This window comes from Aristolochia californica, unplaced genomic scaffold (genome assembly GCF_029961685.1).
Source record: "Aristolochia californica isolate CCGP_79_NKW_82.1479 unplaced genomic scaffold, dmAriCali1.0.hap1 SCAF_3, whole genome shotgun sequence".
Taxonomy (NCBI): domain Eukaryota; kingdom Viridiplantae; phylum Streptophyta; class Magnoliopsida; order Piperales; family Aristolochiaceae; genus Aristolochia; species Aristolochia californica.
Genome location: NW_027181992.1, coordinates 9,906,260 through 9,928,358, shown reverse-complemented (window position 1 = coordinate 9,928,358; position 22,099 = coordinate 9,906,260). Strand labels below are relative to the sequence as shown.

The 22,099-nt window shown below is 37.3% G+C and overlaps 2 protein-coding genes across 2 annotated transcripts; one reads left to right on the top strand and one right to left on the bottom strand.

The window, feature by feature from the left end:
- Window positions 1-4,950: 4,950 nt before the first annotated feature.
- Window positions 4,951-8,346, top strand: LOC137960167 (probable serine/threonine-protein kinase PBL7). The gene is made up of 6 exons (XM_068807678.1): window positions 4,951-5,442; window positions 5,554-5,795; window positions 6,517-6,905; window positions 7,178-7,310; window positions 7,735-7,824; window positions 7,921-8,346. Exons 1-6 carry the CDS (start codon window positions 5,154-5,156, stop codon window positions 8,080-8,082), a joined length of 1,305 nt encoding a protein of 434 aa, XP_068663779.1. The 5' UTR covers window positions 4,951-5,153; the 3' UTR covers window positions 8,083-8,346.
- A 1,989-nt stretch (window positions 8,347-10,335) lies between these two features.
- On the bottom strand, window positions 10,336-21,569 carry LOC137960168 (uncharacterized). The gene is made up of 7 exons (XM_068807679.1): window positions 21,366-21,569; window positions 18,818-18,969; window positions 18,541-18,674; window positions 18,128-18,363; window positions 17,835-18,041; window positions 11,306-11,386; window positions 10,336-10,811 (listed from the first exon to the last, which is right to left on the bottom strand). Exons 1-7 carry the CDS (start codon window positions 21,536-21,538, stop codon window positions 10,550-10,552), a joined length of 1,245 nt encoding a protein of 414 aa, XP_068663780.1. The 5' UTR covers window positions 21,539-21,569; the 3' UTR covers window positions 10,336-10,549.
- Window positions 21,570-22,099: the final 530 nt, after the last annotated feature.

Genomic DNA, 22,099 nt, shown 5'->3' with positions numbered 1-22,099 from the left:
CATCATCAATCTTGAACACAAGCTAGTTGTTTTAAACTTGGTGCTTGTGAAGGCATCAAAGAAAAGTTATGAGAAGCAAAGTAGAGTGGTATTGATAAAAAAAAACTACCTAATAAGAAAGTGATGCCCTTCTTATTGAAGTTCAAATTATTTGATGTATTGATAACTTCAGTTGAACGAGAAGCTCTCACCTTTGCACGAACTCAAATTCCAGAGATATCCCTTCCAAGGAAATATGATGATTTGGGATGGACACTAGTGACAAACAAGAAAAACATTACAAGGGAACAATTGAATCTAAGTCTCACAAAGTCAAGCGACCACAAAGAAGCATTGCAAGACAAAGATACAAAAGATAAAAGGCATTACGAAGATGAGACCACAACACTGCTTCAGACAAATGGAGAAGCCCATGCATACAAAAACTTGCAAACTATATCCCTAGTTGGTTCATGACATGGAGACCGGTATTGGTAACCTCATGTTCACAATCTTTTGTTGAAGAAAAGGTATGGAAAAGTCTTACATGATTCTCATAAAAAGAAGTCTCATAGAGTAATAATTAATATGGCAGAATATTACAAGTGTCTCATGGGAGGAAGTCTAAAAAAGAGTTTTAGTTAAAAGGTATTTTAATTATGTTAGTGTTTTATTGTTGTTTAGTAATTTAATTACTTTGGGACTTATCTTTAAGTGTTTGACTTTGGGTGTAGCTGAGATATGGGTAATTTAACTGTAATCTAATTTTACTTATTTTCTCTATTATAAATAGAGTCTCATTGTACTCAGTTATAATCAAATTAATGAATTATTCTCCTTTCTAGAAATTCAACATGGTATCAGAGCAGGTTCTGTGAGTTGCTTGGTCAACCCATAAAGATATCTTTTAGTATTTAACTTTAGATGTAACTGGGATAAGAGTAGTTTAATTGTAATTGGATTATACTTGTTTCCTCTATTATAAATAGAGACTCATGTACAAAAATTATAACAAATCAATGAAGTATTTCTTTTTTTCACATATTCAACATAAATGTAGATTGAGGTGCTGGAAAAGATGTACTTACGTAGTTCATTAAGGCTAATGGAATAGTTGATCTTGCAGAAGTGACAACAACTAAATTCTATTGATATGTATTTTGCAAGATCAATAATCATCAAAATAAGCAAAATTGAAATGTAAAATCATCCTTAAGATCAAAATGAGAAAGACAATTTAAAAATGTTACTTGTTGGTAATAAAATGCAAAGAACAGTGTATCGGTACCTTGGTATACCCATCCCCACCAATTCATTCCCAGAAGGCTGGGGTGTCAACAATTAAAGTAACTAGTAGGAGTCACTGAGGGTATTCAAGATTTGAAAGGAACACAGGTCTAGGAAGTCAACTCCCACCCCCCCCCCCCCTCTTCTTTCTTGAATATCTAAAAAAACTTGTCTTTGGTCGCCAACTTCGATAAAAAAAAATTCATTTAGCATCATTCATGGAACTCTTCACTGTAGGCTTTTCAAAAATACCTCCTTTTTGTGTTCTCCTCTTACTTCTCCCTGAGGATTTGTGATTAGGGGTGGCATCGAACTGAGCCGATTCGATTCGATTTATCTGGATCCCAAACCGAGTTCGAGAGCCAAATCAGGCTCATTTAAGTTAATGAGCCAAGTTCGACCGAAAAATGGTTTGGTTTGAAAGCTCATGAGCCTACTCATTAACTTAACGAGGGCCCGAGCACGGAGGGAGGAGTCTTTATCCTTCATTCTTTGAAACTGGGTAGGGGGGGGGGGGGGGGGGGGGGGGGGTGGTTTGTGTTCTTCTTCCTCGTTAATGGAAGTGCCAGAATAAACGATGCTACATTGTTTGGAGAAAGGCAAGAGATTAGAAAAATACCAATGGAAGGAAAGCAAAAGTGACTGCCTCAATCCTCTTTTCGCCGCTCATTTTCCCCTTCTTCCACTCTCATAATTAATTTACAGTAGACTTCAGACATTTCACCAAAAAATTAACCCCCAAACCGCTTACACCCCCTAAAACTTGCTACTCCGTCTGTGTGATTTTGTAATTTTAGAAGCCTGGCTGGCTTTCCGTTCCCACTTCAAATTTAACTTTAGGTTTTTAGACATTGTGCGTTATTTCTTTCAGAAAGTGGTTCTGCATCCATTTGTTTCGGGGCTTTTCATCTGTTACTGATTCCGTTTGTCCCTTGTTTATTTTGTTTGTGTTCGAGCAATCTAATAACGCAACTGCAATTCCATTTCTCGAGTCTGCATTTGAACTGGTGGCGGAGGAGAGAGAAAGAACCAGTAGATTAAAGAATTACTATGAGGCTCTGTTAATCTATATTCATGAAAAATAGGTATGAATAGTTTACTGATCCTCACGAAGGTAAAGGTGAACTACTTTTGAATAATTATTTATTATGATATTTATGAGTATATTTTTTTTATTTATTAAAATTTTGTTTTATGGTTACAGCCTGAGAAGAAGATTGTGGAGATAATGCTACCAGTTACTTGATTTTTCATCTTTTTATCATCTTGGTAATTTTAATATTTTTCACTACATTAAGTAATTAGTAGTGGAAGAGTATTTCTTTATTAGACAATAATAAGTTTTATTCTTTTGTTTTTGTCATAGGTGGACATCTTGCTCATGAAAAGGGGACTTTGTGAATTATACATCCTTAGTATGAAGAAAAAAAGCTAGAGTTTATAAATTTATATTAGATGTATAGTGTTTGTTTGGGTGATTGTAAATTGATATTGATATTTCAATGATATTTTTGTGTTTGATTATTGAATAAAGTTTATGCATAATTATGCAATTTTTATGAATAATTTAATGTAGAGTGTATAAATAATTTTATATACTACTTATTTGACATGTATTTTATGCAAAATTTTAAATGTAGGTTGGAACTCGAACTCTGTTAAAATTAATGGGGTTGAGCTCGAGCTTGATTACAATTTTAGGATCGAGGCTAGGCTCAGCTCGAGTTCGAGTTCGAAATATATAAATCAAGCCCAGTTCGAACATAGGTAGGTTTGGGCTCGGCCCGATTCGATGTCACCCTTATCTGTGATACTAAGAGATCCGACTTGCTAATAACATATATGAGAGAAGTAACATCGCTCTTAGCCAAACAATGAATCCAATACTTCAAACAGACAAGTAGATCAACATCTATAGTACACTGACACAAGAACTCAACTCTCTGTTGGTGTTTAATTTGCCACAACCCCTTGCAGTAATGATAAAAACTAAAGTCAAAGAAGAAGGTCATGTTCATCGACTATGGCTAGATGTAATCCTTCAACCGTAGTTAGAAACACATTTACAAACTTCAATTTTTTTATTGAAGGTACGTCATAAAAGGCCATCATGGGTAATGGGCGTGTGAGCATTGATCCAAGGTGATAAAAAAAACAATACAGGAAGTAGTTTCTATAGGAGAACCAAAATTTAGAAAATTGTCATAAGCTGAATTCTGAATTCCCTGCAGCATAGGCAATACTCTTTGTAAAAATAAGAGTCATAAAAGAGAAAAAAAAAACTCTAATTTGTTACCCAAGAATGTGAGAGGAATTCTAGGATTGGAAACAACTGAGTTGGAAACTTCTTGAAGTTGTTCAAAACAAAATAGGAAACAAGAGTTAGAAAGGCAACATTGTAGATATGAGACAAGAAGAAAGTTGCCCAAAACGAGTTCTTCCTTACAGATATTTCCCCTCGTCTGTTAATTTGTTTCATTTTTCTTTGGTCTGATCGTCTGTTAATTTGTCACACATCACACTTTGAAGACCCAAAAATTAAGGCGAATCAATCCTTTCTCTATCATTTGATACCATTCTTAATTATAAATAATTATGTCAACCAAACTGAGTACTGTTTGTGCAAAGTAATAATGGTGATGACCTGAATTGTCTGTAAAATCACGACTCCGACTGTCTAAGCTTTAAACGTGTTACACGAGAAATGGATGTTTGCTTTTTCTGTCTGCGATCTCACTGCTTTCTTCATCCACTGACGAGCTTCAAGGACGCAAAACAGCTGCCTTCATGGTTCATTATAACGCCATGAAGCCTCTGCGCACGCCGGGACCTCTCAAAATGTTTGACAAAGATGTGGTTTCAGCACTCTCTACGGCTGCGTAGCTGTGATTCCAATTCCGGTGTTTGCTTCTTTGTTTTGTCAGGGAACGAGCTGGAGCGACGATGACGCGTTTGTATCTGCCCCCGAAAGGGCAGAGTGAACTTGGCTGGTTGAGCTGGCTTTAGAGGGCGCTGGGTTTATGCTGAGAACAAGGGCGCAAAGGGTTTTGTAGTGTGCCTGCTCTGGAAGAGGTTGATGGCCGTGTTGGGTCTGGAAGTCCCCACTTTGAGAGGTCTCTTTTAAGAGAGCTGTAAATTTTGGCATTACGACACGCTCTTTCTGCTATACCAGATCAGTCTCTCGTACGATTATGGTATTTCAGTACCTCAGAGTTCTCAGAAGATTAGAGACGAGAGAGCGTGACGGGATGCCCGTGACATGGGGAAACTTAAGTTTCTTTCTTGCCCAACTTCTTCACCTGCAATTTCTTTGACCCTCTGGTATTTATTGGATCGATAGCCGTGAGCTCTCATTTTCTGTTAATAAATTTTGGTCTCTGAAGTCATTCGTCAATGGCTTCAGAATGGCTAAACACCTCCAGCAGCTGTTAATGCGCTATACAGTAGTAAAGGGAAAAGGCTATACAGTAACTAGCTAGTATCATGAGATGCATTTATTTAAAAAAAAAAGAAATGGATAGAGTAGATTCTGGTTCGACAGTTACAGGTCGAATGGATGAGCCGATTGCTCACGAAGGGGAGAAGAAAAAGGAAGCAAAACAAATATCTAAGAGATGGGGAAACAAAATAGAGCAAGAGACAGAAGGGTCAAAAGGCTTTTGAGCTAGAGATGGAAGTGGAGACACGGAGAGGAGGAATGCACATGTACGCTGACAGACGCCAATGAATCATGTGGCTGTAGCATTTAACACTGACATACGCCATGGATACCAAGCTCCACTCCTCCACATGTGCCCTTCATCAATCCATACATCCATATTATTTGGTCTCCCTCTTCTCACACAGTCGTTTACCATCTCTCTTTTGCTCCTCTCTCTCTCTCCCTCATGGGTATCCGATCTTTTGTAACTCTAGCAAATCCACCATCCGCGGAACCTCACCACCACCACCACCACCTTCTCCACTCTCAGCACCAGCATTTGTTCCGGCCTTCCAAGTTTATTATCTTACTCGGGGTATGTGTAGCAATAGTCACCCTACTACTCCTCGTCGTTATATTTTTCTTTACTTTCCGACGACACAAATCCAGCAAATCCAATCGCAGTACAGCGTCCACTGTCAGCCAGAGATATGGAGGTTTTAGTCACAAGAACATTAGCAGCAATGCTAGCCCTGGTAAGTGCGAGCTTCTGAAGTATTTTTACATTTTGTGATTCTTGTAGCTTGTTCACATTTGGTACCCACGCTGGAAATGATAGATAAGTTGTTTCCCATTCCTCTTGTAAGATATGGCGCACTGTCTTTATATGGGTATTGTTGGTCCGCCTTCTCTGAGCAAGTTTAGAGGAGGACAGGTGTTCACATACAAAGAGCTTGAGGCGTCCACAGATTCATTCAACACAGAAAATATGATTGGCAATGGAGGCTTCGGAGTTGTTTACAGAGGGGTTTTGAGTGATGGAACTGTTGCTGCTATTAAAATGTTGAACAGAGAAGGGAAACAAGGAGAGCGTGAATTCAGGGTAGAGGTAATTGTCATCAACTCTCCTGCTTCTGGTTTATGACAACAATTTCAATTTCAATGCGCCTGGAGAGATGAACTAGTTCCCTTGTCCCTGTCCGACTTTTGAACCCAACCTTTGTAATTCAATATTCTATTTTACAGTGCCTCAGTGTTTCAATCTTCGATATTTATTTTCTTTTTCTATGATCTCTAAATAAAACAGAAGCTCTACAAAAAAAAAAAAAAAATCTATGAAGAGGGCTTATCTTTATTTCTGGTAAGAAGTTTATTTCACTCTGTCCCTGAGCATCATGCAATCAGAGACAAGAGGCCTGGGCGCAGATGTTGACTTCCCAACAAAAGGTCAAAATCATTGCTGGCTCTTTATTTTTGGTGGAAATCATCTGTTGGGGACTCTTTTGAGGGCTTGCGAAGCAAACTGACTGGTCTAACAACAACCATTATTTTGTCTTCCAATTACCAGACTGCCGTAGCCCTTTTGCATCATGAAGGGCTCGACTGCATTGCAGGAGGCCACCTCCTGCTCCTGCATTTGCCCAACACTCAGTTGGGTTTCCATTTTTTTTTCCGAAGTAATTTCCAAAGTTCTACATTGTCCTCTTCTCAAAGAATTTAGTACTTAAAGATCGACCAACAAGACCACACCAGTTACTTTCTCTTGCAGTACGTCCTGTGCAGAAACATATCCATAGATTTGCTTCTAACTAGTAGGCTTTCCTTTTCAGGTTGACCTTTTGAGCCGTTTGCACTCACCCTACTTGGTTCAGTTGCTAGGCTATTGTGCTGACCAGCACCATCGGCTACTGGTGTTTGAGTTCATGCCAAATGGGAGTCTCCAAAACCATCTTCATCCTTCCTCCAACAAGAAATGTCAGCTATTGAACTGGGGAACCCGATTGAGGATCGCCTTGGATTGTGCCAGAGGTCTAGAATTTTTGCATGAGCATTCAAACCAACCGGTTATTCACCGTGACTTCAAATGCAGTAACATTCTATTAGATCACAATTGTAGAGCCAAAGTGTCAGACTTTGGTTTATCCAAGATGGGTTCTGACAAAATCAATGGTCAGGTGACTACTCGTGTGCTGGGGACGACAGGATATGTGGCCCCTGAGTAAGTCCATCTTACCTTTTTCTGTATGCAGAAATCTTGCTCTGTAGAGGGAACATCTCACCACCATCTATCAGAAACAAAAGCACACAAGTTAATAATAACTGAAGGTTTTCTCTTCAATGAAAATTTTTTTCACTGCCAGAGTCCACATTTTACTCGTGTTTATGAGATGTGAAGACATCTGTTAGTTACCACAATTTCATAAAGAAAAGGAATACTTTATATTGCTTGTAAGTCTGCATGTACTGAAGATGAGTTTGTGGTTTGTGCAGGTATGCATCATCAGGGAAGGTTACCACAAAATCTGATGTTTACTGTTATGGGGTGATTCTCCTACAGCTTATAACCGGCCGGGTACCTGTGGATTCCACAAGGCCTCCTGGAGAACAAGTTCTGGTTTCATGGGTTGGTAACCAAACCTTGCTAATTTGCTCTTAAATTAACAGTTCGTGTAAAGAAATCAGATTATCTTTGTGAAAGACAAGACATCATATCTTAATATATGAATGTAATAAATTGTTGGAGCACAATACTCTGAAAAATATGACTAGTCTCCTTTTGAGCAATACCACTTAGAAGCAGTGAAGTTTGGTGGATTTCATATTTTCAGGTGGAGGCTAATAGCACGAGTATGCTATTATCAGCAGCACTTCCACCTAACCTACTCCGAGCATTGTTCTTCATGGAGCAATAGCATATTTTCCTATTCTTCCAGTCCATTACAAGTGTTATGATAAGAATGTCAAAATGAGATATATCTCTTTTTCTTTTTTTATAAATATGGATCTTGAATCAAGAAGTTTTGACTAGGGTTCTCTTCTGATACCAGGCCCTTCCAAGGTTGACAAATAGAGAAAAAGTTATGGAAATGGTAGATCCGGTTCTGGAAGGCCAGTATTCGAAGAAAGATCTAATTCAGGTGAACTTTGACATAAATCTATGTTTTAATATGATATTCTTATCACAATTCATTTACACTGATCATCTTTGTAGCAATATTTTTTTCTTGTCACAGATAGCTGCTATTGCTGCTGTATGTGTTCAATCTGAAGCAGACTACCGACCTTTCGTGACAGATGTGGTTCAATCTCTAATCCCACTGGTCAAGAATCTTTCAACAAGTGTTCCCAACACTCCCTACAAATTTCAGCACAGAAAAGTACCTTCGGTGTCTTAATCACAGTCCCAAAATCTTAACCTCAATAAAATCTGACCAGAACATGAGGAGATGAACCAAATTTGCCAAAAACCAAGTTGCAAAACAAAAGAAGCTTAGCTTGACTGAGAGCAGTTTAATAGGTTGAGCCTCTGGGTTGATCAATTTTCAAAATCTTCTATATGTTGTAAAAGTTGGATGCCCAAAAATTGTTCACATTTTGAGCATTTTCCTTTTGATTTGTTAATGGGTTTTACAGTCTAAGAATTTAGTCATGCAATGGTATCAACTCATTGCACCACCAGGTCACAATATGGAAATTGCTTTCTTGTGGAAATATACACTGTATCATCATGACACAACACCTAGATATGTACTAAATATGCTGTAATACTGAAGATTAGTGAAAGATGTATTCGAATCTACATTCCTCATTTGAAAATTTCAAGTGATTGAACAAGTTCTATGTAAGACAATAATCCTCTCCTTTCGCTTGTTAAGAATTTGATTTCTGGGATTTATAAGACAGACTCACCTACTTATTGGCACCTGACTGATCCTGGCTTTCTGTAGGCACAATTTGACTCAAACCCATGCATTTGGTTCTTTCCTCCATACCTAATCTCCCCAAATTTCCTCCCCCATATAATCTCCCCATGAAACCCAAGACTTGAAAGTGAGAGGATTCCTCCATTACTTTCTGCCTTCCTCTTCATCTCTGATGAGTTTCTTTACTCTTGCCAGAAGAGTTGGCCTTCATCTGCATACTCCCTACTTGGTGGGAATACAGTGAAATTAGTCAAGATGGTGTCCCCTCAGCAAACTCATGGAGTTCAAACTTTGGCTTGGTTGTGATTCCAGTTACCCGTGTAGAAATGGTCATCATCTTCAGAACCAATGTCAATTAGGTTGGGACCATCTACATTAATCCACTTCATTCTGTATCATTTATTAATTCCCTTCTTGGATCTCTCTTCTTGTCTATACGACATACAAACAGCATCAAACCATTATTTTGACCATAATTTCTCTTCTCAAAGGAAAATTGTCCTCTGGTTTCAAACAAAGTCCTCATGCATGGTTCGATAAGTTCAACAAAGTTGTTATGTCTTTGGGTTTTTTCCTAAGTCATTGTGATCATTTGTTTTTCGCTTAAAAAAGACATGTTGGAATTGTAATACTTCTTATTTATGTGAATGATATGGTCTTACCTGCCAACAATTTGCAAGGGATAGGCGAGATTAAAACATTCTTTGCTCAGCATTTCCAGACAAAAGACTAAGGGCATTGAAATATTTTTAGGAATTGAAGTAATTAGAAATAAAAGTTGTATTGACTCAACATAAATATGTGTCAGATATGTTGTAAGAATACATGTTACTTGGGGGAAAAGCTGTAGGCACAATCTCCACGAGGATGATAACACAGAATTGAGGCATAAAACTATGTATAGAAGATTGGTAAGTAAACTTATTTATGTTACTGTTACTTGTCCAAATATCTCTTTTGTTGTTAGTATGGTCAGCCACAAAGCATATTCAGATGCACACTACGCAAGATCAAAACTAAACTAAAAATCCACAAGTGGTTACTGTATTTTGTTGGAGAAAACTTCGTCAATAGGAAAAGTAAAAAATGAAATGTAGTGGTCCGTTGAAGTGCTCAAATTGAATACAAAGCAATGATTCATACAATCAATGAGCTTATGTAGGTCAAATCTATGCTACAGGAATTCAACTTTCCCCGTAAAGAAGTCGTGATTATATGTTGTGATAAGCAGGCTATAATCTTTATGGTTAATAATCCTGAATTACATTAGCGTACAAAAACATGTAGAAATTGATTGTAATTTCATTCCAGATGTAGTGATGAATGGAACAATGGTTACTCCTTATGTTCGGTCTTTTAATCAGATTGGTGATCTCTTTACTAAAGTCTTGGCCAAGAAAGTATTTGGGATTTTTTTATAACAAACTATACCTTTCTTAATATATATGCTCCAGCTTGATGGAGAGTATTAGAAACTATGAGAGGTGTTTGAGTCATTTCTCTCTTCCTGATATTTATCTCTTGAAGTATCAATTAGGCATATCATGTTAGAAGTCTATGATCCATGTTTGGTTAAATTTTGTATAGTATTCACCATGGTTATCTCATCAAATTTTAATTGACGTCCTTGCATAATATAAAACAACTGGATTGCCTCTTCAAAGAGTCCTCCATGAACACATCTAGTGATCATGGCATTCCACATTGCTAATGTCTTACTAGGAGTCCCATCCAAGATTCTTCTTGCTTTACTGACTTGGAGCTCCAGCAGGGCATAAAGAAAAAGAGCTGCTATTAGTCTATGGTTATTGCCTCTTCCAGTCTTCTTCTACATGTCAGACTGAGTAGTGTCCGTTTTATATACAAATTAAGAACAATATTTAAATCGGTAAGGATTTTGTATGCTTTGGAACTATGATTTGGAGAAAAACAGAAAAGTTCAAGATTCGGGCTCTGGCTCTCTGTCCAAGCACCAACACCTGTAATTTGGTTTTGATATCTCAAAAAGGGCTTCAGGTGACATCTTCTCCAGTTCTTTCTGCCCCCATGCATCATCTAAGCTAGTTGGATATTGCATTCCATTCAGTATTAAGGTCCCGCTCCTTCGTAGGTTGTGGGCTTGACCACGCATTTTTTTGTAAAGCCTCATGGCAGCCACACAATCTTCATATGGATCATGTACACCAGATTGAATCTCATTCCTGCAAAACCAAGTAATCCACCTTTAACACATCCGTGAAGGATAAACTGGAAGAAGCCTTAGTTTGAAATTCCTATGCTAGACGGTTCTTATTGCAGTAAAAGCGATATACATACTATGGTGGCGAGATTTCCATCCATGCGAACAGGAACAAAGTAGTTGCCACTGCCTGCAGCTCATCCTTTTTATAGTGATGACAGCAAAAATTAATAGATACTTCTTTTTCTAGACTTATTTTTACCAAATTTTTACTTCTGCAAAAAAGGAAATGGCCACAGTCTAGACAAGCCATAGTATTTCCTTTAGCAATTAACAAGTGAGAAAGGACATCCAACTCAATTCCAGACCTGAATAAAACATGTGGAGATATACTAGTTTTTAAATTTGAAAATCTCAAAATGCATTCACTTGATGTGTTTAAATCTGTGCAACCATACTTGTAAGCCATTCCAACAAAGTAAACAGAAAAGTAAAGATATAAAAGATGTCACCTACCCCAAATAGGTCTTCACCAGGTACTTGAGTGAATGGCTAGCCAAATTTGTCTTCATCAAGGGAGGGTAGCATGCAGTATCTCTGACCAAAATCAACAAATCAAATGGTAAGTCACCTTGGGCCACCTTACTAAAGGGCATATTGGGTGGGGGCGGGCACGATGGTGTTCAAGCCACAACAAACCACACAAACTAATCTGGAAATGACAAGTCAATTGTTTGCTCATAATTTCCCACTTATAACATGAACCATCCAGTTCACCCAGTTCAGTTTAAAAAGTGTTCCATGTGAGATGCACATCAGAAGTTCTTAGTTGTGGTCCTTCTTTTCACGTTAAAATATTGGACTATCTGGAAGCAACCCATATCATGTCATCTTACTCCAGATATTGATACACACAACACTCCAAGTCCCAGTAAGACTTGATACTCAAGGCTCAACACACCCCATCCCATTCCACCCTGCCCCCACATGAAATCATAAAGGCCCAATCTACAGCTATATCATTTTTGTCATTGTAAAATTGTGTCTAGGAGGGCGTAAATACAGATTCTAATGCACTTTAATGAAAAAACATTTACATTTTGCGAAATCAGCTAATACAACGAGGAAATAGGAGAGATTTAAGAGAGAAAGGCTGATGCAGGTCTAATAGAGATCAAAAGTTGACACCTAATTTTATTTATTCATTAAGGGAGAACATTACATCACCAATACAACCAGTAAATAAGAGCATTTAAGAGAGAAGTTTGAGAAGGATTGCCAGACAAAGAGGCTGTCACAAGTCTGATTAGAGATCCAAAGGCAACCACTAATCTCTATTTTTTATTAAGGGAATACTTTACAACGTAAATGATTAAAATGCCCTTCTCCCAATTACTTTCAGTAAAACGCATATAAGAAAGAAAAAATCCTAAACTCTAACCCCCCACGTCATTCACTTGTTACACCTAGAGACAAAGGAACCCAAGTATAAGTGTAATGACCAAACTACCCTTCTACACTCTAATACTCCCTCTCAAACTACAGAATAAATACCAAATAACCCCAACTTGTTACAATAAGAACAAAATCCTGTTTAACAAGTGTTTTTGTTAAGAAATCTCCAAATTGCTTTGTTGATCTTATGTATGGGTATTACAATCTTACTGCTCAAAATAACATTATAAATAAATGACAATCTACCTCGATATGCTTAGTTTGTTTGTGGAACAAGGATTGCTTGTGATGAATATCGCAAATTGATTATCATAGCCCAATACCATATGATCCTCGATATCAAACCCAAATCCAACTAGCACTGACTTCAACCACATTAACTTGCATGTCAGGTGGGCCATTGTTCAGTTCTCTGCTTCAACACTAGTCCTTGCTACTACAGTTTACTTCTTGCTCTTATAACTCATTAGATTCTGTCCAACAAAGAGTAGTTTCCTACAATGGATCTCCTATCTAATTTAGACCCAACATTATTATTAGACCCAACATTATTAGCATTAGAAAATCTTTTTGTGTCTAAATGTCTATGAGGTTTATATAGTGGCCCCTTTCCTGGTGCTCCTCTCAAGTACACCAAAATCCAAGGCACCATTTCTAAGTGTATCTTTTGTGAAGTTACCTTAAACTACCTTACAACACTAAATGCATAGGAGATATGTAGCCTTGTAACAGTGACATATATAAGTTTTCCAATTAGTCTACTATATCCTAGCATGCAACACGGGGCTTCCTTCACCATGAAAATTTGGATTAACTTCTATAGGGCTTTCCACTAGTTTGGCTCCTAAGAGGTCATTCTCTCAAAACATATTTATGATGTACTTTGTTGAGAGAAGACCACACAACTACTTCTAGCAACCTCTATTCCCATTAAATATTTGACTTGCCCTAAATCCTTAGTTTAGAAATTGCCTTTCTGAGCAAGTTTTCACTTTTTCAATCCTTTTCAGATCACTACCTAAGAGGACAATGTCATCCACATACACAATCAGAATTATTACTCCAATATCCCTTTTAAGCACAAACATAGAATGATCCAAGTGACTCCATGAGAACCCAAAGGAAATAACCACCTAGGTAAACTTTTCAAACCTTGCACTTGGCCTCCATTTTGATCCATAGATCGTCTTGTTCAATTTGCATGTCTTTCCACTCTCTTCCTAAGCAACATATCTAATAAGTTGTTTCATATAAACTTCTTTGATATCTCCATTTTGGAAGCCATTCTTTACATTTAGGTGGAAAGATGACCTCCCTTTATTTACAACAATGGAAATCAAAATTCTTATTGAACTGAATCGAGCAACTGGACAAAAGGTATCAAAGAAGAAAACACCAGTGTCTAGCTATAGCTCTTGGCTACTAGCCTTGCCTCGTACCTTTTTATAAACCCATCTGGATTATACTTTATCATGTAAACCAATCTAATATCCACAATAGTAGTATTATTCAGTAGATTACATAAAGTCTTAAGTCTTTTCAAGATTGTAGTGCATGCATCTCTTCATCCATAGCCAATTTCCACTCAAAATACTGCAAAGCTTTCTGCAAAGATTTGGGAATGGAAGGAATAGAGATGGAAGAAGCAAATATATATATATACAAAAGATAGAAAGTGAAAAGACACATAGCAAGATAAGGGATGTCATGTACATGCTTTAAGACCTTTCTGAAGCGCAATAGGAAAATCTAGATCACTTTCTTATGGACTAGTAGATGGAATCAATGAGGGTGGAGAAGAGGGATCTTGTATTGGCACTGGCTTTGTCTATAGAGCTCCTTGTTAAGTAGTAATTCTCCTTTCTCATAGTTGATACACCTTCAAAGATTTTTTTTGACTTTGGAATTCATGTATCCACATGGATCATCCCTCACTAGAATGGGCAAAGAGATGGCATCATGAGCATCAAGAGTAGACTCATTACTCAAGGTGAAATAGGGCGTCTACTGAAAAAAAGTGACTTTTTGTTGAAATGTAAACTTTCCTTCCTCTAGGATCATAACATTTGTATCATTTTGGTAGAATGGAGCAACCCAACAAGATCCATTTAACCGCTCAGGGAGACAATTTGTCAATATTAGCACCAAACACATGAACAAAATAAACCAAGCCAAAAACACAAGAACATCACTCAAAATAGATGACATTTAAGTTTAAACAAATGAATAGGAATATGGCCCCCAAGATTAGAAGATGGTATACGATATAATAAATGACATGTAGTTAAAGCTGCATCCCTCTAGCCACTTTAAGTAACATCATTTGAAAGAGTAAAGACCAAGCCACATCTAAAAGATATCTATTATTCCTTTTTGCTACCCTATTCTGTTGAGGGTATATACATAAGAAGTTTGATAAATCATCCCATTTAAAGCACAAAAAGTAGAGAAGTTGTGATTAACAAACTTAAGCCCATAATCTTAGCAAAACACACAATTTGTAACACCAAACCAAACTTTTATTGCACTAGAAAATATTAAGAATACATTTTACATTAAACATGTGAAGTTGGATCCAAGGCCCATACCAAAATGACTAACCAACTTAGGAAGCCTCTTTCCCAACTAATAAACTCAAGATCTTTGTACTCACTAATCCATGTGGAACTATTCCTTAACACTCCCCTCTCACGTGTAGGCCTTCTTTTGTGGCTCTACATGTCGATATTTGGGTGGAGGTCCACATATGAGTACTTGCTCTGATACCATGTGAAGTTAGATCCAAGGCCCATCCCAAAATGACTAGCCAACTTAGGAAACCTCTTTCCCAACTAATAAACTCAAGATCTTTGTACTCACTAATCCATGTTTTCTTAACAAAACACTTTAGACTATCTCTCAAGAGATGCACCCCTATGACTCTACTATAATCATGAATCAACCACAAAAATCACTTGTAACCAAAAAGACTAAACACTCTATACAGACCCCATACATTAGAATGGACCAACTAAAAAAGGATAAGTACTTCTACTACTAGTTGAAGGAAAGGAAGGACAGTCCATCATGTTTGCCACGTTGACATGCTACACGCTCAAATGAAAAAGATAAACTAAAAGATGGATGAAGTTGACGTTGATCAGGAAAGGCCTCAATAGTTAAGGCATTCTGATCTTGATCAAGAATATCTCCAAGGTAGTAGAGGTCCTCCTGCTCACAACTCCCACCAATCACCTTTTTCTTCTCTAGGTTTTGAAAAACACTAAATTGAGGGAAAGAAGATTATAGAACAATTCAAGTGTTTTTTAATTTGACTCACAGAGAGAAGATTAACTAGAAACTTAGGACAACCAAAACAGAGGTAAAGGTAGAGAGGGTGTGACCTTGAGTACACCCTCACCGCTAATACAAGGAAAGGAGCCATCGACAAGTATGGTAGATTTAAATGAAGGAGTAAAGGATGGGAATTGAGAAGATGTACCAGTCATATGAGCTGAAGCTCTTGAATCAATTACCCATCTAGGACTAGAAGAAGTATGAAATGTAATCATGCCTAAGTAGGCTAGAGTGGTGCCAACCGATGAGGTAGTACACATCTACTCAAGTTTCTGCATCAACATTCTGAATTTCATTCTTAATCCCTATTACAAATTCATCATCGTTACCTTCAACAGATTCTCTAGTTTCTTGGACACTAAAATTAGTTCAAGCTAGTTTCCCAAATTTGTGCAAGCATCGATCAAAATAATGATTTGTTTTTCCACAATGAAAATAGTATAGCTCTCCAAGTCCACCCCCTTCTCGAACTTCACCCCGGCCACTACCACCAAATCCTGTAAATCCTTCAATTTTATTCTGAATTGAAGGTGATGTTTAGGGTCAAAGCATCATTATTCTTGGCTTACTGGTCAGGAGTAGATAAATAGCACTTGCTGCCTTCACTACCCAAGGATAGGCCTTCTCAAGTGTAGAAATGTCAGCACTTACTAACATCTAGGCTCAAATAGTCTCAATTTCAGATCCCAAGCCAGGAAGGAACCTAGCCACTTGAATTTCAGATTTCTTCTTCCATAATTCATCTGGATCAGTGGTAAAAAGGTGGTTACATTGTTTTCACATGAAATATTCAGTAACAGTCATGTTACCTCTTTGTGGGTAAACAACTTATTGTATAGTTCACATACCCTGGAAAGGTTATTCTCATGTGAAAATAAAAAGTCGAATACTCACCACATATCTTTGGCTGTGTCAGAGAACACAATTTGAGAACTCACGTGGAATTCCTTGCTATTAACTAACCATGTCATGACATTGCTGTTGTTAGAATCTCATGCTTCAGTCACTGGGATAGGCAGATCCTCATCAAGATACTTAACTTTTTTCTTGGCCCAGAAGAACGTCTTGACTGAGCTTAACCACAACAAATAGTTAGGACCATTTAATTTGACACTAGTAATTTGAATGTTCCATGTGTCCTTGCTATCAGATTTTTCAGTACTCTTGGCAGGTGTAATTATTTGATCAGCCAAGATATATTCTTAATAATTTTTATCACTAGAGTTTAGCATAGATATGCAGGGTCCTCCGTAAAATCAGATACAACAGAAATCCAATAAAAAAACTCAACTTGGAGCATATTATGCTTGAGAAGATCAAAAGTTCATCAAACAGCACATATAGAAAACCAACTTAGCATCAATTATGTAAATAAACCATAGAAGATAGGTACCTAACAGTAGCAAGACTGTTAACAAACACATTAACTGCATTAGTCAGGTCTGCACAAGCTTTTATAGACTCAATTAACCCACAATGGGGAACATCAACAACATAACCTGATCTCATGCATCACTAAAGACTAGTAACCAAAGGGTTGTGGCAGGAGAAAGAAAGAAAAGGGTTTAGGACCTTTGCAAGACTACAAAAATAAAATTATGTGCCCTTTGGATAACTTGCAAAGGGTATAAAAGAAGAAAAAAGGAAAGAAAACGGAAAGATCTTACAGTTGCCTCCAATGCTCTCGTAACATGTGAAATCAGCTAACAGAACCAAGAAATAAGCGTTAAGAGAGAGAAAGAGAAAGCAGTTGAGAAGCCTTGGCAGACAGGCCGTCACAGGTCTATTTAGAGATCCAAAGTCAACCCCTAATCTCTATTTATTCATTAAAAGAGAACATTACATAGTAAATGACCAAAATGCCACTCTCCTGTTATTTCCAGTAAAATACATAAAACAGTATAATGCATTTTACTTGTTTCTCCCAGAGAATGAGGGACGCAGATACAAACAAAATTACTTAACTACTCATCTACATTATAATGCATTTTATACACCATCTCTTTCAATATAATGAAAAGGAGACAAGCCAATTGAAAGAAATATATATTAAAATATTTCTTTGTTTGCCTTGCCTTTTTATATTAAATATTTTTATGCACATCAAGGGATTAAAGGAACCTAATTTGGTCCAACTCTCCCTCATCAGAACTGATTGGTGTGAACCATATATCTGCTCTGTATCAGAGATGTATATTCAAAACAGGTAAAAGAAAAATAGGTCTCTACCAAATTTTATCATAACAAGTATTACCTTCTCAAGTGGTCCGGGTAATTCATTTGCAAACAATATAGATCATGCTCTATGCTGTGACCCACAAGTATCCTAGCTTTTCCACCATGCAAGCGAATTTTCCATATGGCTTCTCCATTATGCAAAATTTCCTCAATTTTTTCTCTTACTTGCTTGAGTGGTCTGGCACCTTTCAGATTATCTTCAGTTATACCTGTAATTTCATGCCTGGAGTTACAGAAAGAAGGTTCAGTATGCATGTTGAAGAGAAATCTGCAATAAGTTCAAAAGACAGACAAAACCAACAAAAATACCTGTAATTAGTAATTGGGATTTGAGGTATAACATAAGAGTGAAAAATCACATTTTCATCTTCATCAATTAAGCAAACCCTCCCACAAATATCTAGTGTGCCATCACTTCCACCACCAACCATTTCACAGTCCATGGCTACTGCTTTGGGGCTTTCATTATTATGATTTGCTGCTATCAACTGTGCATGGTCTACCGACTCAAGATTATTTTCTAGAAAATTAACCTGTGCATGGCCCTGAGAGAAGCCCATGTCGATTGCAAAGAAGCTTCATTAAAATGCATCTAATCAAGAAAATTTGGAATTGCCAAAGCACAAGATACTAACTTGAATAGTCACAGATTTCCCTCACACCTAATAAACAGGAATATTCTTTTACCAATTACTAAAACAATAGAAACTGATGTGACTTACAAGAGCAGGAAGAGGACACATGCGACATTTCTCTTTATGCATGTCCAGAGCATCGGAGCTACCAAAAACATCCATGCAAAGGTCACAACCTCGTGAACTAAATATCTTGGCACAAAAAACTTTCCGCAAAGGGCCTACCAAGAATGCAGAAGTTTGATGAAGACAAGGGAAAAACAGAAGCAACTAACGGATAACAATAAAAAAGTTAAAAAAGGATTAATTATTCAAATAACAGCCTCTAAACATGAACTTTATGGTATAAATTATAGTTCCATACCAGAAAGATGCTCCCTTAGTGATTCAAAAGATTTACAATACTTTTGACATACACCACATTGAGGTTGATGAACCGAGTGATTAGCCACTCGCATGTGTGCAATTAGATGTTCTTTCTTTTTGTACTGCTTGAAACAAGCTGAGCATTTGTGCCTATCAACAATTTCAGGGTAAAAAAGTGAACAAAATAACCATAATTTATAAATGAAACTAGAAATATTGCTTCAGGAGACTTATCATGGCTACTTTTTTTTTTTAAATGAATCATCATGGTTACTATTACATAGAGTTAACATTGTAAATACAATGCAACAGAAATTATGACAGTCTTACGTAACAGCAATAGTAACACAAAAAAGTATTCTTGAATTGTAAGAATTTTAACAAGGAGAATAAATTACAATGGATACATCAGGGCAGCCAGAGAAATCAGCAGCCCAAACCAAAGAATACATTGTGGGAAAAAATTAACAAAGCAAATAGGACATCAAGAATTATCATCCAACGGAAAATGATCCTCCACAACCAAATGCTACAAAGAGATCCATCAACAAGTCAAATGCCAGATCAAGTAAATTATCAGCATCTTTGCGCAAAATTCAATAAATCAATCAATCAGTCTAAATTCATATCCTTATAAACAGCCAGTCAGATCGATCTATCAACAGCTAAATATCTCGTTCCAATATGGTACAATTATTTTACCATTTCCAACTTATTTATTTTAAGAATGCCATTTCCCAACTTCCCAGCGTAATGAACTCAATTAGATCTTCCTATTACTCAGTAAACAGGAAATGCACCCACAGGCCACAGCCACTATATGTAAAAAGCATTCCCAAAACAGTCAAATTAAGGGGAATATAAACTTATTTTATTTGGATCATGCTCAATTCTATGCCATGCATTTGACCACATGCCAATCAAGCTCCCATATTTGACATGTTGGTAACAAAAAGAAGTAACAAAAGCAATGAAGAAGTACAGCATGAATGTTCTGTAATAGAAAACTCCTGAAAACAACCAGGTACTCTATATGAACTGGACAATGGAACTTGCTCAAATATGTACCAAAGGTAGTTTAGTCTTTTCACTATATATTTTTAACCTCTCATAGGTCTGTAATATTTCTTATTTAAGTCAAGTTGGATTAGGTCAGTTTTCATAAAAAATAGTATATTTTTTTTTATAAAGATGTATTTATATATAAACAATAAAATTTACGAAGGAAGAGGAAACAGATCCCTCACAACCAGGGATTGCAGGGACGCTCCCTGCTTGGCTAACACATCTGCAAAAAATAAATAAATAAATAAAATATAGTATATAAATAGGGAGTTAAGTGGAGTTGAGCGAAAAGGATATTTTTGTCTTTTTTATGTAATATCCTTAAGGAGTTAATAAAAGAAGTTAGAGGTCAATGTTTGATCCCTAACTTGGCTGCTGCTTCCCACATCTTTCTCACCCTCTTCTTCTCTTCTTCTTCTCTCCTCTCTCTTTCACCTCTTAATTCCATATCTTGGTAGAAACCATATAATGGAACAAACAAGACAAATAAATGTAAGGTAAATTTGTCAGCACATGGTCAAAATTGTGAGATTAAAAGTTTTTGTCTTATTTTTCTTGAAGTGAGAACGTTAGTGAACGAATGGAAGGGAGCATAATAGGTCTTGGAATCTACTGCCATTGATAAAGCAACTAACTCCGGTCATCCAATCTTTTGGCTAGTTTCTGGGTAAAGATGAGAAACCAGAAATAAACAATACTCTGATTTATCATCACAAAGAAGAGAATTTCCAAGTAAATAATAATCCTCCTCTGCTTGATGCACAACATCCGCTGACTCCTCTTAATAATAGTACAGCGAAGCCTTCACCAAAGTCACTAATTATCTCCATGTATTCAGACGGCTGCCAATGTCAGGCTATTTGTGTCCATGTTAGTCTCCATGCACATCCATTTACTACTGCATAATGTTTCCGTGAAAAAGCTAGGAAATCCATTTTGCTGCTGGATCATTCAGAAACTGTATTCACATCCAGAAAGCCTATCAAGTGAGTCAAAGGTATGGCATCAATTTAAATGAGACTTCTAAGTCAATAATTGTTTTCGAAGTTTGGCAACGATCTCTGTAGTCAATGAAAGACATGCATAAAAATTAAGCGAAGAAAACCCAGAAAATAACAAACATCATAGCCGCGCATGCTTCTAACTACAACGGCGCCATCTCGCATACAAAACCAAAATGCACTCATCGAAACATCGAAGCTTGAGAAAAACCTAAAACTGACTCAGCAACAACAATTCTACGCCTACAAACAATCCGGTCCGGATAAACTTAAGCCAGAGAGGGCACAGACGCACGATAAAACACCAGTGAAGAGAACTAAGAACATTAGAAACATCATAGAATTAAACGCGCCCAATACATGCCGGATAGTAAAAAACTATGGACTCATAAAAAGAAACGAAAAGCAAAAATTTCCAAAATCCGGAAAATATTTCAGATGAACAAGTTCCTTTAAATTACTAAAAGCGTCCATTACGACCTCACAGTCAGGGGCCTTGCAGCTTTTGATGCTTCATCCATGAACCTTTCCTGTCGTCCTTCTGCTCCAACAGAATCACAACAGATTGAAGATGAGACCGACCCACGCTCCGACCTCTTTTTTTCATTTTTGGGCACAAAACCAGTTACAGTATGAGATTGAAAACTGTCCATAAATGGACATAGCAGCAGCCGTGCAGGCGTTGTTTTCTTTTTTACAAGAAAAGCATTTACAAGGCGAAGGCCCAAGGCCATGATTATTTGAGTAAGCTCCAATGGGGTCGGTTCGGGAACAGCTCCGGTTCGGCTCGAAAAATCCTTCTTTAAATCGAGTTCGAGATGAGGTTTGGGGTTGTTTAAGTAAACGTGCCGAGTTTGAGCGAACAGTGGTTCGGTTCGGCAGCTCGCAAACCGGCTTGTTACTTAACAAGCAATTTCGAGCCGAGCCCTAATATTTTCAGCTTTTTGTCTTCCTTTCCTCTCTTCGGCTTTGTTCTGTCTTCGAGCTTCGATTTCGGGGAGTAGCGAATTAGGGATTCGAGAGGCATTTTTCATCTTTGTCATCTTCATTCTTCAGTGTTTTCCTTATTTAACATCTTTGTTCTTTGGCGTCTTTGTATTCCTCGGTGGAGGAGATGTAGCAGAAGCTGGGTTATACGATGGACAGTGAACTAGTGGGAAACAGAGAGATTTGTGAAGGGCTGGGTTGGTGATGGTAAAGGATTTGTCGAGATT

Bases quoted from the DNA above. Each gene is read 5' to 3' on its own strand.
- LOC137960167 (XM_068807678.1), top strand. From the start codon at position 5,154: ATGGGTATCCGATCTTTTGTAACTCTAGCAAATCCACCATCCGCGGAA. The intron at 5,796-6,516 runs GTAATTGTCATC...TTTCCTTTTCAG, and splicing joins AGCGTGAATTCAGGGTAGAG to GTTGACCTTTTGAGCCGTTT. The intron at 6,906-7,177 runs GTAAGTCCATCT...TGGTTTGTGCAG, and splicing joins ACAGGATATGTGGCCCCTGA to GTATGCATCATCAGGGAAGG.
- LOC137960168 (XM_068807679.1), bottom strand. From the start codon at position 21,538: ATGGACAGTTTTCAATCTCATACTGTAACTGGTTTTGTGCCCAAAAAT. The intron at 18,675-18,817 runs GTATGGAACTAT...CATTCTTGGTAG, and splicing joins ACTAAGGGAGCATCTTTCTG to GCCCTTTGCGGAAAGTTTTT. The intron at 10,812-11,305 runs GTAGGTGACATC...TTGGTTTTGCAG, and splicing joins CTGGTGAAGACCTATTTGGG to GAATGAGATTCAATCTGGTG.